At 41.1% G+C, this 15288-nt stretch overlaps 1 protein-coding gene across 3 annotated transcripts in view; it reads left to right on the top strand.

Moving 5' to 3' along the window:
* ccdc88c (coiled-coil domain containing 88C) overlaps positions 1 to 15288 on the top strand; it is a 48675-nt gene that overhangs the window by 15859 nt on the left and 17528 nt on the right. For 2 of the 3 annotated variants that reach the window (XR_007884293.1, XM_051396244.1), the window contains exons 4-21: positions 2005 to 2074; positions 3383 to 3441; positions 4563 to 4646; positions 7192 to 7335; positions 7573 to 7805; positions 8419 to 8500; positions 9285 to 9443; positions 9893 to 10039; positions 10333 to 10483; positions 10582 to 10763; positions 10920 to 11057; positions 11158 to 11442; positions 11551 to 12339; positions 13365 to 13492; positions 13614 to 13755; positions 14436 to 14585; positions 14699 to 14860; positions 15003 to 15280. Coding sequence is in view for 2 of the 3 variants with exons in the window: in XM_051396244.1 (XP_051252204.1) it covers positions 2005 to 2074; positions 3383 to 3441; positions 4563 to 4646; positions 7192 to 7335; positions 7573 to 7805; positions 8419 to 8500; positions 9285 to 9443; positions 9893 to 10039; positions 10333 to 10483; positions 10582 to 10763; positions 10920 to 11057; positions 11158 to 11442; positions 11551 to 12339; positions 13365 to 13492; positions 13614 to 13755; positions 14436 to 14585; positions 14699 to 14860; positions 15003 to 15280 (3383 nt within the window). In the remaining variant the exon portion in view is untranslated. The remainder of the gene's footprint in view (positions 1 to 2004; positions 2075 to 3382; positions 3442 to 4562; positions 4647 to 7191; positions 7336 to 7572; positions 7806 to 8418; positions 8501 to 9284; positions 9444 to 9892; positions 10040 to 10332; positions 10484 to 10581; positions 10764 to 10919; positions 11058 to 11157; positions 11443 to 11550; positions 12340 to 13364; positions 13493 to 13613; positions 13756 to 14435; positions 14586 to 14698; positions 14861 to 15002; positions 15281 to 15288) is intronic. The other variant, XM_051396245.1, reaches the window with a different exon arrangement.

The raw sequence follows: 15288 nt of genomic DNA, 5'->3' as shown, positions 1-15288 counted from the left end.
ACCTCCTGGTGTATAGGCCAGTGTAACATTATCTGCAGGTATTGCACTACCTCTACAGCGAGTACCTCAGAGCTGTCTGTGCAGCTCAGTTGGAACTGTGGTGTAAGCTGATCAGCTGTCATTTATTTGCCTGGTTAGCAGCTGACACTCTACACCAGACCCCATATGTCTTTAAGTTGTGACAGTGACCAAATATATAAGAAATGTGAATGGGTTTTTCCAGTCCGTGTTCACTATGGAAACAACAGCACCTCACGTGTACATTTTGATCTCTTTAGTGTGTGTGAGACTGTGTGCAGGTGTGTGCTGTGTTTTTGATTGTATTATTCCAGCCAACCCTTCCCTGCTGACAGTCACTTCCCTCATCCCAAAACACCCAGATCTAAAACACACACACTGCCATTAGCACATTTCCCTTCTCCTTAGCCAGGGGTCATCAGCATGTCTCCTCCCATGTGTCCTTCTGTAAAGCTAATGTCTTCCTATGTGACCTTATTCCCCTGTCATATTTCCTCATCTCAAAACAACATGCTTTGGAAGACAAATTACAGGTTTTGATGAAGACACTGCTCCTCCCTCTCTCTCGATGCACTGGTCTCTGTGATTGCTTTTGATTCATTAGAGTTCAGAAGAAAATATTTTAAATGTTATTATTTGTTGTTCTTTGTCCGTCTGGACAATCAGGTGTGTTTTAGGAGACAGGAGAGGATATTCTGGAATGGAAAGCATTCCCTCCTAGTGGGCTGTTTCTTTCCTGACTCACACACACAGATTCTTTGTCGACAGCAGGGTGTTTCCTGTTGGCTCCTCGCCTATACACACATGCAAACATGTAGGCACACAAGTCTGGGTCAGTAGGTGGCTGGACTTTGATTCATTTCTACAAAATGTGTTTTGAAAAAGAAGAACATGTAGGCAGATACTGTCGGCTCTGCTTCCACACCACAGTAAACAAGCTGCTGTTAGAGGAGCAACTACTAGTTAAATTACTTGTTGTCCTCTTCTGTGCTCATTACTATGAGTTTCTGTAGGTTGTATTTTTGGAACATACATACATAAATCTTCTTTTGTGCTACAGGATGCAGCTTAGGAATGATCTGCCTGCAATCAAAATTACAGAAACCATTATATAAATGTCAGAGAATTCTTTCATGATATCATGCACATTTAGCCTTTCTTTTAGTCTCACCAAACAGTTAGAGAAATATTATGTGGGCAGATTAGCTTTGTTAAAGGACCCTGAGACCTCTGCATATATGTTAACATTTCAGCTCAAATCAGAATCATCTAGACCTGTGACATGTGACACTTTATAACCTTCACTTCTGCCAGTGAATTATTTTCTCTGTGTGCTCTGTCTACCAATTTAGTTATTTATCTTCTATTAATTTAAATTTGAATGAGGCTCTGTTTTGTCTACTGTTTAGCCACATAATTGTGTAATCTTGTTTCTATTCCATGTGTCCTATCTCTCAGCTTTTACATTGTCATGTGATATATTTGATGTCTTATTTTGCCCTGTTTGAAAAGGAAACAATACAATTTAAGTGACTATTTAGAGTCCAGCAAATGCATTGGCATGACTTATATTAGCAACTGATTTTTAGGCGTAAAAATTGGCCAACAAGCAACGATATGTTAGAGGTTGTTTAAAACTGTTTCCCAGGCCAGCCAGAGAGCACTAACAAGTTGTCCTGCTCAGTACATATCTTGATGACAATTCTTTGATAACCAAACTTAAAGGATCCTTATTTAAAATGTTGATGTGATTATGTTAAAAGACAAATATTAGTGCTTAAATTGTTATCAGATTTCTATTATTGTTATCAGTGTCACCTTAATGCTTTTGTTGCCCCCAGTTGATGGGCAGTGTCTTGTGCTCCTGCAGTGTTTATCAATAACCCTTTTTCACAGTTGTCATCATGACCATAAAATTAAACCATGTATTTGTTCTTTCTCTGTCTTTGCCCCACAAACCCCCCAACCTCCTCTTCTCCACTACAGGAGACCTTACAGCAGTTAATAGTCATGCCCCTTCCTAACATCCTCTGCATCGCCAAGGATCCCATATCAGGTAACACAGACTGCCACACATCATACACCCTGGGCTATTACTGTCTAAGTCCTACATATTTCTACTACCTTCTTGTCTGTGCTTTAACGTATTGACGTACTGTATCACCAATGACCATACAGTATACTGGCATGGTCCTCCTTAACGTTTTGTTTGGATTGCTACCATCCTATTTATCTAATTACATTCCCTTTGATCCCATGATTTAATCCTGTTCAGTTTCCATGGCCTCGCTGAATTTGGTAAAGAAAAAATCAGTTTCTTCTTCTGCTTGGAGCTCATTTTAAACATTGGTCTATTTGAGAATTTAAAGGATCACTGCAGGAACTGGAAGTAGTTTCTTTTTGCTGCTGATGTTATGATTCATGTTAGGCACATAAATCATGTTGAGGTGATTAGATGCTTTATTGATTTACTGCTTAATAGTTTTGAACTTTAATATGTAGTGATGTTACATAATGGCTATTAAAAGAAAATTCATGATGATATATGTTTATTAATCTCATTACATTCATACTTTATATAGTCTCACATGTACTTATCTGGAGATACAATTTCTAACCTTAATGAAGTTTTCCTGTTTAGATAAAGGTCAAAAAAGAAATGCGTGGTTGGCTGTTAGCAATGACAGAAACAACATCAATCTAAGTGCGTGATCTGCTCTGAATCTTAGTCATAAAGTCTATTATACTGAATCTTACTGGCAGGATAAAGATGTCTTGCTAGGCTTGTTATAAGCATGAAGAGTCATTTGTGGACGACTATTCCCATCCTCCTGAATTTTCAGGTATCTTGGTGTTGTAATTTGGTGAACCCAAGTTAAAATGACATCCTTCTTTCCTTAATAGAAAATCAAACTAAGAGAAAAAAATTGCTCCAGTGTCTGTACAGTGTGAAAAGTCTGCTTTGAGAGAATTGTGGCAGTGGTGCACAGATCTGTTGATATTGGCTGTGTCTTTGCAGACTGTGCTGTTAAATTGTGGTTTGTATTTGTTTGTATTGGATAACAATAGTCTGTAGTCAGCATTGAAAAGTTATCTGTAGCATAGTTTACTGTAACACTGCCTGAGGTGCGAAACAGCCACAATATGGATTATTTCTTTCTTCTTTTGTTCAGCTGTATCAAGATTTCTTGCATTTGAAGTGTTTTGTAAACTCTGCTCCAAAAGTGTAAAATTAAAAAAAAAGGTATATTTTCTCTCTCTCTCTCTCTCTCTCTCTCTCTCTCTCTCTCTCTCTCTCTCTCTCTCTCTAAAATTATATATATATGTTCTGATATACAGTATCTCTCTGTTTTGTTTTCTCCAGCTAAGAGCATGGAGGATATGAAAAGACTTTTGTTGCTGATACTAGGCTGTGCTGTCCAGGTAACACACACACACACACACACACACACACACACACAAACACAGCAGCTTACTGTACCACCCAGTCTCTCCCAGGAAGTGCATTTGTGTCTGTTTAGTTTTGCATGTCTGAGCACAGCCGCTCAGTGTGTCTGCTGATAAGGTACAGGGTGGGTTAAAATGCAGGTGGAGTCACATCAGTGGTTTATATACAACAATAACCATCAGGATTATGGTCCTACAAAATGAAAATGTTTGGCACAGTTTGATGGTTAAGTGCTTCAGGGTACTGTAACTGTTGTTTTAATATAACAATTAAGTCAGCAACAAGTTTGGGAGTATAAGCAGCAAAATTTGAAAAGCAGAATTAAATAAAGGATCAGGCAGACATGGCAGGTGAAGAGTTAATTGGGTTAGGTGCAATTAAAGAGGAGGGGCTAGTCATGTGGGAGGCTGGGGCGCAGGTGGTTTCTCTGTCAGCTCTTTGTTGTCCCCACCTCTCCCATGGCTCTGAACCTACCTAACAGTTTTTTTCATCTCACCTTTTTCTAATCTTCCTTTGCCCGCGGCTGCTCTGTTTCTCTCTTCCTCGCTCCCTCCTTCCTAATTTCCCTCCCTTTCATTCAGTCTTCCCCTCCTTTTGTCTCCCTCCCTACCTGTACTGGTTTTACTGGTTCCAGGAAGGAGGAAGGCCATGAGGGAGCGATGAATGGAAAAAAAGAGGAAGGGAGGGGTGGATAAAGCCACATGAAAATGTTGTTGATGCTGTACAAAATAACTCTCCACCCCAGCAGTAGGCAAATAAATAAACATTTGCCATTCATATTCTTCATCGAACTACATTTACCATAGTCCTGTAAGGCTTGAAACCAATGTAATGGCAACACAGATAAATATTAACAACCACTATTTTATTAAATGTATTATCAAATTAAATTTTAATTCCCTCCTGTTTTTTGTGTGTCTGTGTGTCTTTGTGTTTGTGTGTGTGTGTGTGTGTGTGTGTGTGTGTGTGTGTGTGTGTGTGTGTGTGTGTGTGTGTGTGTGTGTGTGTGTTTTTGTGTGTGTGTGTGTGTGTGTGTCTGTGTCTGTGTGTTTTTGTGTGTGTGTGTGTGTGTTGTGTGTGTGTGTGTGTGTGTCAGTGTGAGCGTAAAGAGGAGATGATAGAGAAGATCAAGCTGCTGGACATTGAGACCCAAGCTGCCATCGTCTCTCACATCCAGGAGGTCAGTACAGCACAATGCTAGCCTGTGATAGAAATAAACCAGCAATAAATTAGATCACAAGTTCAAATATCTGTTGAACAACTTCACTGATATCATGATGAATGCAATCATGTGATCGAAATAAGTACAGAATGTGGGACTAGTTGCTTGATAACAGGTGGTTGTATAAGTGGGGATACTCCTGTCTCTCTCTGAGGTGGTCTCTGCCGTTGAATGTTAATGTATTCCTTGAACCTTCTTGAACGGCCTTTCTCTGGCCGTTCACTGACTCCCGGGGCCAGATGTATAAAACTGCAGATTCATGACTAAACCTTTGTGTATGCAGAAATATGCATGTGCTATCTTTTCTTCAGAATTATGAAGGAGTGTGCATGGGTGGTTCTGTTTTTATAAATCTCAACCATGTGAACTGGACACACATGCACAAGCCTTATTTCCACTCAGATAGTAAGCTGTAAATGGATGTCGACACACCTTAAATCAACTTTTTGCATATAAATACTCTTTCCTGTCATTAATTTGCCTTTATGTAACTGTACCAGTGATATTTCCATCACCACTACTAACTCCACAGTGACAGAACTAGCTTGACTGCCAACACTGTGGTTCAGAGCCATTTGAACTGCTATCCTAAAGGTCCTGTGTGACATTTAGGAGGCTCTATTGTCAGAAATGGAATATAATATTCACAGGTATGTTTTCATTAGTGTATAATCACCTGAATATAAGAATCGTGTGTTCCCTTAGAATAAGACGTTTTTATCTACAGAGGGAGCGGGTCCTCTTCCACAGAGTCTACCATGTTAAGCCGCCTTGTTTCTACAGTAGCCCAGAACAGACAAAGCAAACACTGGCTCTAGATAGGGCCTTTCACTTTTTTTTTTCCGGCCACTGTATGTTCTCCTACACGCTTGTATTATTCTTCTGCAACTTCACCGCTAGATACCAATGGATCCTACACACTGGTCCTTTAATATCAGCTTAGTGAGTGACAGAACAGAGGATATGAGTGATTGGTAGGGAGGTGTACTCCAATATTTTGTATTGTCCATACTGTCCATATAACAGTGCTCGTTGTAATCTCTGTAAAATGATCATTAAAAGTAAGGGTGGAAAAACTGGGAGAATGAGGAAACATCTTTCTGCGTAACATGGGTTTACATTTCAGGAATGCCTGTATTTGACACTATACACGAGTGCCACTACTTCCCAACTGAACAGCACGCCTGTTAAAGAGTGTAAATATTCTGTTCTAATAGCATTAGCGCCACGCAGGCAGGCTTTTTTATTTGACTTAGAATGCCTAAACAAAAACAAATGTTCTAAATTAAACAACGGTTAAACAGTGCAGCTTTTTCAGACCTGAGTCACATGCCTTTTTTATACTCTTTTACTACACAGTATTCAGACTCAGATAATAAAACAGTTGCGGTAATGCTGAAAACCTGTATAGGCATACTTTTTTCCAACACAGAAAATGAATTGACAAAGAATCGGACCGATAAACAGAATCAGTAATGGCATTGGTATCAATAAAATCGTATCAATTCCAATCCCTACTGGACAGAATTCCTGGATTTTCTCTGTAAAAAGGAAGATATATAATAAACAGTATAAACTGGAACCAGGATCAATAGAGTAGAATAGAGTAATGAAGTGACTGCACATGTAATTTACTAACTCAAGTGGAACAATGTTGACCTGTATGTTAGTTAAGGTGGTTAGAGTTAAAATGATATATTGACCGATGTTCACTGTGGTAGCTTACCATCTTCTTCCTGTTTACTCGTTTACATAATATGTTGGTTGATATAATGATGTTGCTACTGGAGCAGCCCAGTTTGGTAAATGTGTCATCCACCCATCAGTACCAGATATCAGGTATTACAGTAGCCATTTGTTCCCTTAAGTTTGTTCACTACAACCTCCTAGAAATGCCTGACACTATGTGCATTGTTTTATCTCCATGCAGCATGAAACATGTCTAACATCAGCTGACATCATAGAACAATAACAGCAGTGTCAGCGGTAATCAATTAAAAGACTGTCCATTTTGTTCTCAATGTGATATTTATGTTAGCTACTTCCTATTTTCAGACAGCTTGTTTATTTACTTCAGCTCAGCCATATCAAGTCAGCCCTTTATTTCTCTCCTGGATGACATCAGGCTAATGATGTAACCATGCTATTTAACCTCTCCAGCCCCACAGACACCTCAAAGAAGCTGCCATAACCTGCTGTGTGGACAACCATTGTTCACTCCGAACCTCAATATTTTCAATTCCTGTTAAGATCACAAGGTCTTTAAACATGTCAAGCCGAATTACAGTGTTAAGTGTTACATGTTCAGTAAATACTACAGTCAGATATTTTATCTAACTTTGAACTTTGAATCTACCTTAGCAAAATGTTTAAGGGAAGTATTGGGGACATACAAATTCAAAAGGTTAAAGGAATATACAGTTGTCCTGCTTTATCTAAAAAGGAAGCCACTATAATATTATATACAGTCTGACTTATGCTGTATTTTATCTGTTTGTTGCAGGTGACTCATAACCAGCTGAATGTTCTTGACCTGTCCTGGCTGGAGGAAGGATCAGAGCTCACACATGATGAACTGGAACCTTTGTCCCGCAACATGGCTGCGTCACTACAGCAACTGATTGACCAGAGAGACAAAGCCAGTGAGGTACAGACACCAACCATTATTGGCTACTTCTTATATCATTATTATGATGCAGTTAATTTGGTTACATGCATTTGATTATTGTGATTAAAGTCCAATTTGTAGTATTCAATGGTGTAATGCTGTTTCAGAAGATCAAATTTTAAAGGTATGAAAAGTTTGCAGGAGTCTGTTTGTAGCATTATTTCAATGGAAAACCAATAATTAAACGTACATTTTAAAAAAATGAATGCCTTTCAGGTTATTGTGGATCTGACCCAGGAGAGGGACTATCTGTTCAGTAAGCAGCCCCAGGAAGGGTGCAGGAACCTGGGATTGAGCAGCCCGGAACGTGGGAAGAGTTCTGGAGGTGTGGGAGTGAATAACGGCGGATCATCTGTGATTGGGCCTGGGCTGACCAAAGAGGAGAAGCAGCATCTATCTGTGGAGCTCGCTGATACCAAGGCCAAGCTGCGCAGATACAGACAAGAACTGTGAGTCTTTTGCAACTTAGTAAAGCAAGAGAGTAAAAACTGGGATGTTGGTTCAAAAATCTGTACATAAACTAATTCAAATTATTCCAAGCTGCTTATTATATTTCATATAATGTTAACAATGTTATTATATGACTACTAGTAATGTAAAAACTGACGACCCACAGAATCAAATCTCACGATGTGGCTAAAGCAGTAGCTCATTGCACACTACAGAGTTCAAAGAGTTTCTGTGGGTATCACTGGTTTAAGGCTGAACTGTGGTGACACAAGCAGCAGCTGGAAGTCATTATGCATCCAACATTGCTTATTATGCTGTCTGGTTCTGATACATCTACAATGTAATCACATAGGGGATCCATCTATTTGGAGGTACACTCCCACTTTTGCAGAATATACTGTCTAGATTATTTTAGCTAGAAATATTAAAGACTTCCAGTAAGACAAGTCCACTGTATGTTTCTCCAATCTCATTAGTTGTCAAACTCTTTAATTACTATCAACCTATGTAGACATTACCTGGGTGTGGGGCTGATTATACACTACAACATAATGATGGATTGTAAAATGTTTAATTGAAGTTAAACTGTTATTTGTGTGTGTGTGTTTGCAGGGAGGAGAAGACAGAGCAGCTGATGGATTCAAAACATGAAGTGGAGCGTCTGGATCAGGAGTTACAGAGACTGAAACAAGAGGTCAGGGTCCACTTACAACCAGTAGTGTCAGATCTGTGTGATTAGAGTAAAACACACTACACAGGGTTTGGCATTGATTGAAGGCAGTTTTTTATCAGGGCTGGTCCAATCAAGTTGTGAGTCTGATTACAAAGTTTTTGTTTGTCTACACAACACTCTTCAAGCTAGGGTTGCATAATAATATTGACTTATTGTTGGTCAATAATGGTTTTATAATGGAATATGCCTATGCCGATATATTCACCAAAAATATGTGCATATATTGGCATGCGCAGAAAATATTTGCATATCGGATATTGGCAAAAATCCAATATTGTGCATCCCTCCTTCAGATCTAATATGGATGTTTCCCTGCTGTGGCAGGAAGGTTTGGACCAGGTTTGAACAGGGTCTGGGAATTTAAGGGTTGCTTTTGTTTCTTAAAGCAAATCAATTATGCTCGCATTGAATCACAGTGCTATTACGATTAGCACCAACAACATCTATTTATATGTCCGTGCTGCCTCGACGGCTATCAAGCCTGTAGGGTATTAAGTTACAACACACAAACCATCAGAAATAGATTGTAGTTTATACAGTCTATCAATATAAAAATCACTTTATCACACTTCATACAATCATGTTGATTGACGTGGGACACCATTGGTTCTTATAGTTGCATTACAACACTTACAATAACTTTGTAGATAGTACAGTTTCATTGGTTGGTAGGGTAAACAATCTGTGTGTGTGTGTGTCTGTGTCTGTGTCTGTGTCTGTGTGTGTTTGTGTGTGGGGGGTTCAGAACCAGTCGCTGTCTTGCGAGGCTCGTTCGGTCAGAGTGTACCGGGACGAGGTCGACTCTCTGAGGGAAAGAGCGGCCCGGGTCGACCGACTGGAGACTGAACTGAGCAGATGTAAAGAGAAACTCAATGATGTTCACTTCTACAAGACCAGAGTGGAGGTATGAGCACAGCTTCACAATAAACTACACATCAATATACAGTTGAGGCTCACCTTGAAAGACAGTATCCTGTATTGGGTAGGATCTGTAAAGGTTCACTGGATTGCAGTGCTTTTGTAGATTTTCATACGGTTGGGTGCCTAGCCTTATTGAAATGCATAAACCTTTCACCTGGTTTATTATAACTGAATGATACCAGACTGAACTTTACAGCAGCAAAAACTCTACATTTATGGATGCCTACCTTATTGAAATGGAAAATCCAATGAACGCCGCAGAAGTGGCAGTCCACTCAGAGTGTGTGTGTGTCTGTGTGTGTGTGTGTGTGTGTGTGTGTGTGTGTGTGTGTGTGTGTGTGTGTGTGTGTGTGTGTGTGTGTGTGTGTGTGTGTGTGTGTGTGTGTGTGTGTGTGTGTGTGTGTGTGTGTGTGTGTGTGTTTGGTCATTCAGGAGCTTCGCGATGACAACTTGACTCTGATGGAGACAAAGGTGCTGTTGGAGGAGCAGCTGTCAGCTGCCAGGGGGCGCTGTGATAAACTGCACACGTTGGAGAAAGACAACCTGTTGCTGCGAGCTAAAATCCACGACCTGGAAATGGTATTACATATTGTCATTATCAACAAAGTATACGTCAATGTTATGTAAAGGCTATTCTAAAGGCTTTTCCATATTATACTCTGAAGAGGACAATGAAACTGCAAATGTTTTGGTGCAAACGTATATAAGTTATATAAAATATATTGAGTTATAATGTAATTTGCACAAATATCTGATCAAAGCAACCATGATTATGATTATGATTGTTGTTCTTACATGTAGGCACAAAATATTGCCTATTAGCACCCATAATTCAATAATACTTACAAGTTACTGTTAACCTGTTACTGCAGGAGAGGGACAATGAGCGTCGAAGGTTGGAGGAGCTGGTGGAGGAGAACATGCTGCTGGAGATTGGACAGAAACAGAGTATGAACGAGTCAGCTCACCTAGGCTGGGAGCTGGAACAGCTGACCAAGAACCATGACAACACTAACACAGAGAGTATGACACACACTATTATATTTCTATTATATTCTGTTATATCCTGTTCTATTTGTGTGTCCAGAAATGTTATTCTTTATATTTTGTCTCTGCTGCAGCTCGTAAGTCGCTGGTCCATGAGCTGAACGAGTGCGTTTCCAGCCGGGCATTGAAGCTGGAGAAGGAGAACCGGGAGCTTCAGGCTTCTATAGAGAGACTGAAAGAGGAGAACCACCTCCTGCAGGAGCAGCAGCTTCACACACAGGAGCTGGACAGGGAGAACCAAAGCCTCAGCAAGAAGGTATGAGGCCTGAATGTGTTTAAGCCCTTAACACATTAGCTTTATCGCAGTCTGAGTCTATAAAATAAATCTGGGGAATAACAGATTTAAGTGTTTCTATTACTTGTTTGTATGTTAATTACAACAACAGCACCTTTTATCTTGTTTGTGTGTTAGCTGGAACGTCTCCAGGGTTTATTGGATCAGGAGAGACTGACCAATCAGGACATGGAGTCTCTGGGAGAAGAAATACTGAAAGAAAAACAGAGTCTGGAGAGAGAAATGCACACTCTGAGTGCAGAGAAAGACAGACAGGTTGGTAACACACGCACACACTCAGGTACGACATTGTCGTTATAAGGCACCAAAATGTGTCCTTTATTGATGCCCTCTTCCTATCATCCCGTCCAATCAGATCTCAGAGTTGGAGAGTGAGAAGCAGCACCTCTCTGAGGCAGTGGCGTCCCTTCAGGAGCGTGCTCAGTCTAACAATGTGGCGAGGGTCCGTGAGGTGGAAACAGAAAACCGCCTGCTGCACCAGAACATCACAGACACCAGCTCCCGATTGGCCAGCTTAGAAACCCAACTCAAACTTGCCAGTGAGGAGGCAGAGAGGCTGAGGGAGAGGGCAGGGCGGTGTGAAGAGGTGGAGAGAGAGGCAGCAAGGCTGGAGAGGAGCAGGGACGCACTGAACAGAGAGGTAATAAAAACTATAAATAAAAACAATTTATGTGTGATGTATTCTTTATTAAATGCTAACTGAACTGATCAAAATAATTCTAAGAGACATACTGTTTTACCTTTTTAGGTGAGCTCTCTGCGAGCATGCAGCGAGCGGTCGGAGGCTCTAGAGAAGCAGGTGTCTTCCCTGGAGCAGGAGATGCACAGACTGAAACGGGAGGCAGAGGAGGCCCAGCAGCGAGTGGGGAAGCATGAGGGGGAGAACAGCTTGCTGTCGAAGGAGAACTTAGATCTGCGCTGCTCCATGGAAAACCTGCGCTCCTCATCCGCCCGCCTGGCCACCCTACAGGAGGAGCATAAAGACGCACAGAGAGAGATACAGGAGCTGCAGAGGAGGCTGGAGGAGGCCAGAGAGGAGGCACAAGGAGAGAGGAAGAGGGTAGAGAGGCTTGAGCTGAATATGACTGCTCTGAACCAGGAGAAGCATCGCTTAGAGGAGGAAGTGCAGAGGAGCAAAGAGGAGAGGGAAGAGGTAGAGAGAGAGAGTCGAGATACGCAGACCAGAGAGGAAGAACTGAGAAGGGAAGTCGAAGAACTGAAGCAGGAGCGGAGGAGGAGGGAGGAAACTGACAAGGAGAGGAGGAAGCTCCAGTTGGACCTAGAGCAGTCGGAGAAGGGCAGGAAGCAATTGGAGAAGGAGAGCTGGAGGATCAGAACGCTGCTGGAGGGTAAAGAGACAGAGCTGGAAGAGAAAGCCAGGCAGCTAGCTGCAGTGGAGAAAGAGGGCACAGCTCAGAGTAAGCAAGTGGATAGGCTGAAGGAGGTGGTAGTGAAAGCTAAGGAGCTGGAGAGGGAGAACAAGGAGCTGCAGAAACAGGCGACTATTGATAAGAGGACTCTGGCTACTCTGAGAGAGGTGAGAGGAAAAAGCTTCAGGACTTGTCCCACAGAAAGTCTATATTCTTGCATGAGGTAAAAGATTTTCAAGGAGTGAACATGTTCATTTTATACCAGGTCTAAATGAACAAGTAAATCTGTTGACATGATTAGGTCCGATGCTCTGGAGCTTTTGATTGTATCAATCTTTGTGATGGATGACGTTTTTTGCAGATGTCACTGAATTTGATGTTGAGTTTCTAAGTTCATTCTTGATCTTGTAAATATGTCTGCACAATTATTCGAATATTAATAGCGATCATGATTTTGGCTTCCCAAAATTAAATTACGTGATCGTCTACGATACACGTGTTTGGCTCATCAAAAAACTCTATCTATCTAATCAGGCACTTCCTGAACTAACAGCCAGCCACCATGGGTGATCAAGATGTTATGGTTTCACTTTTGAGTCTTCATGTTGCTGCACGAACAGCCTACAGCTGCAGCCTGAATACTTTTATTCCCTGAAAAAATATTAAGTTATTGCTAACGAAAACCAAACATTTCCTACTGCTGCGGCTTCACATTAAAAGCATTTCACTGGTGACATGAGTTGACTTTTATTTTGAAGTAAGCCCGTCACAGGAAACTCAGTGTTTTTCAATTAACTTGGCACCGGCTGCTTTCGTTCAACAAAAATGTGTCTACAAAACAAGACAACAATAATCGTGATTATAATTTTGGCCGTAATCGTGCAGCCCTACTCGTCCAAGGTCCATTTAGTGGACAACTCCTTGGACAACAAGGAAGCTCATATGATATGATTGAAAGCTCAACAGCTAAAAAACTGACTTTGTAGTGATGTTTTTTGTCAGCTACCATTTCCATGCACCAGAATGAACTCAACAGAAAATGAATAACCCAATGATAAATTTATAACCACTCATTTTATTGGGTAGATAACACTGACTGGTTTATATCCAGTTTGTAATACAAGACTATGGAAAGTTATGGAAATGTAGATGTGGAGTTTCATAGTTGTGTGTCATGTATCTTTGTGTGCAGGAGCTGGTGTCAGAGAAGCTGAGTGTTCAGCAGCAGAGTGTCGAGTTAGAGAGGCTCAATGAAGAACTGGAGAAGATTGGACTGAACAAAGAAAAACTACTGCAGCAAGAGCACACACTGGAGGACAGGTAGTTTTCTCTAATATATGGTATTTTGGCCCCATTGTAGGGCTAGTAATCAGGTTTAAAATATTTCACGTGTAGAAATTCATCTTGGGTGTGTAATTGATTGCGTGTAATTGTCTGTCAGTAGGTACAGGCTGCTGGAGTCTCGTCTGGAGGAAACTGTCCAACAAACAATGAAGATTAAAGAGGAGAAAATTTCTTCTCTGGAAAAGAAAGTCGAAGAGAGCAAAGCACTCAGCGCTACACTACGCACCGAACTAGCTACTGTAAGGACATGCATACAAATTCTTTTAAAAAAAAAAACAACTCACTCCCCATCTGGTTGGTTAAACCAACTATCTAATCCTGATCCTCCGTGCTGTAATGAGACTTAACGTTATATATGCCTCAGTAATCTAAAGTCCTCATCATTTGCTCACTCACAAGTTAAAGGTTATATATACAAAACTCACTTGACACTAGATGTCGCACTAGAGCACAAGCATCTCAGACCAAACAGTGAGTATTACAGCCAACCAGACTCCATTGACAAAACCAGTTATTTTACCCAGCAGATAACTGTAAAACACCTAAAACTGCGCAGAAACCAAAAGGGTTCCCACAGAGATAACCAGAAACAGTCATATTATATCTATCGCTCACCAGACTCCATTGACAAAAGTGATAATTTTACTTTGCATATCATTGTAACATCGTAACTTCATTCAAAGTGGACAGACACAAAATAAAATTCACCAAAACAGCCTGTTAGTCTTTCCACTGTTCCAAAAACAGTTACAAACTCTGGTTTGGTTGAAAAAAATCCTTATTGCACAAACGCAGATGAAAAAATCAGCTGTTTCAGGTTATTTTGCAATATTGATTAGGAGTTGTTTATATGCATATTCAATTATATATTATTATAAGGTGTTGTAGAGTGTGTTAAATATATATTGTTCTGCTGTAGGCTCGTCAGACAGTGTCTACTCTACGTCAGCAACAGGAGGAGGAAGAAAACCACAACTTCCAGCAGCGCTCAGGCAACGACCGGGGTCAAGGGTCAGCCACCGCTGAACTGCTACGAATCAAAGATCATCTTATTGACATAGAAAAGAATGTAAGTAAGCATGTAATGGTTTCTTTGATGTTTTCTTTAGATGTTTATTTTCCTATACTTCCTGCTTTCATTATTTACCTTAGTAATTGTTTTGGTGTCATTATTCTCTCCAGAATGCCTCCCTGCAGACAGAGAGCAGTCTATTGAAGGAGCAGCTCAAACAGCTGGATAACCAGAACACAGCTCTGAACAACCAGATGGTGGCACTGCAGCGACACACCACCACCCTGCAGGAGCAGAATTCAGCTTTACACACACAGACAGCAAAACTACAGGTAAACAATAAACAATGTACTCACATTGTGGTTTTGTCAAACTGGGCTAATCAGTGGCAGTAACACCCTTTGTGCTGTATTTCTCTGATTATGTTTTTGTTGTTGATTTTTTAATGTTCTAATGGATCTCACTATGTCTCAGGTGGAGAACTCCACGCTCTCCTCCCAGAGTGCATCTCTCATGGCCCAGAATGCTGTGCTGCAGGGCCAAGTCACCGCCTTGGAGACAGAGGTAGAGTCGTGGCAGCGACAACGTGAGGAGGCGTGGCGGGGCAGAGAAAGCGTGCTCAGCGACCACGAACGCCTACTGAGCGTCCACGAGAGGCAAGCGCACGAGTACGAGCAGCTTATCAGCCAGCACACTACACTGAAAGGAAAACAGAGGGCGCTAGAGGGTGAACACCGGACGCTACACAGCAAGTACGTGA

This window comes from Dicentrarchus labrax, unplaced genomic scaffold, assembly GCF_905237075.1.
Source record: "Dicentrarchus labrax unplaced genomic scaffold, dlabrax2021, whole genome shotgun sequence".
Classification (NCBI taxonomy): domain Eukaryota; kingdom Metazoa; phylum Chordata; class Actinopteri; family Moronidae; genus Dicentrarchus; species Dicentrarchus labrax.
This window is presented reverse-complemented; position numbering and strand designations above follow the sequence as displayed.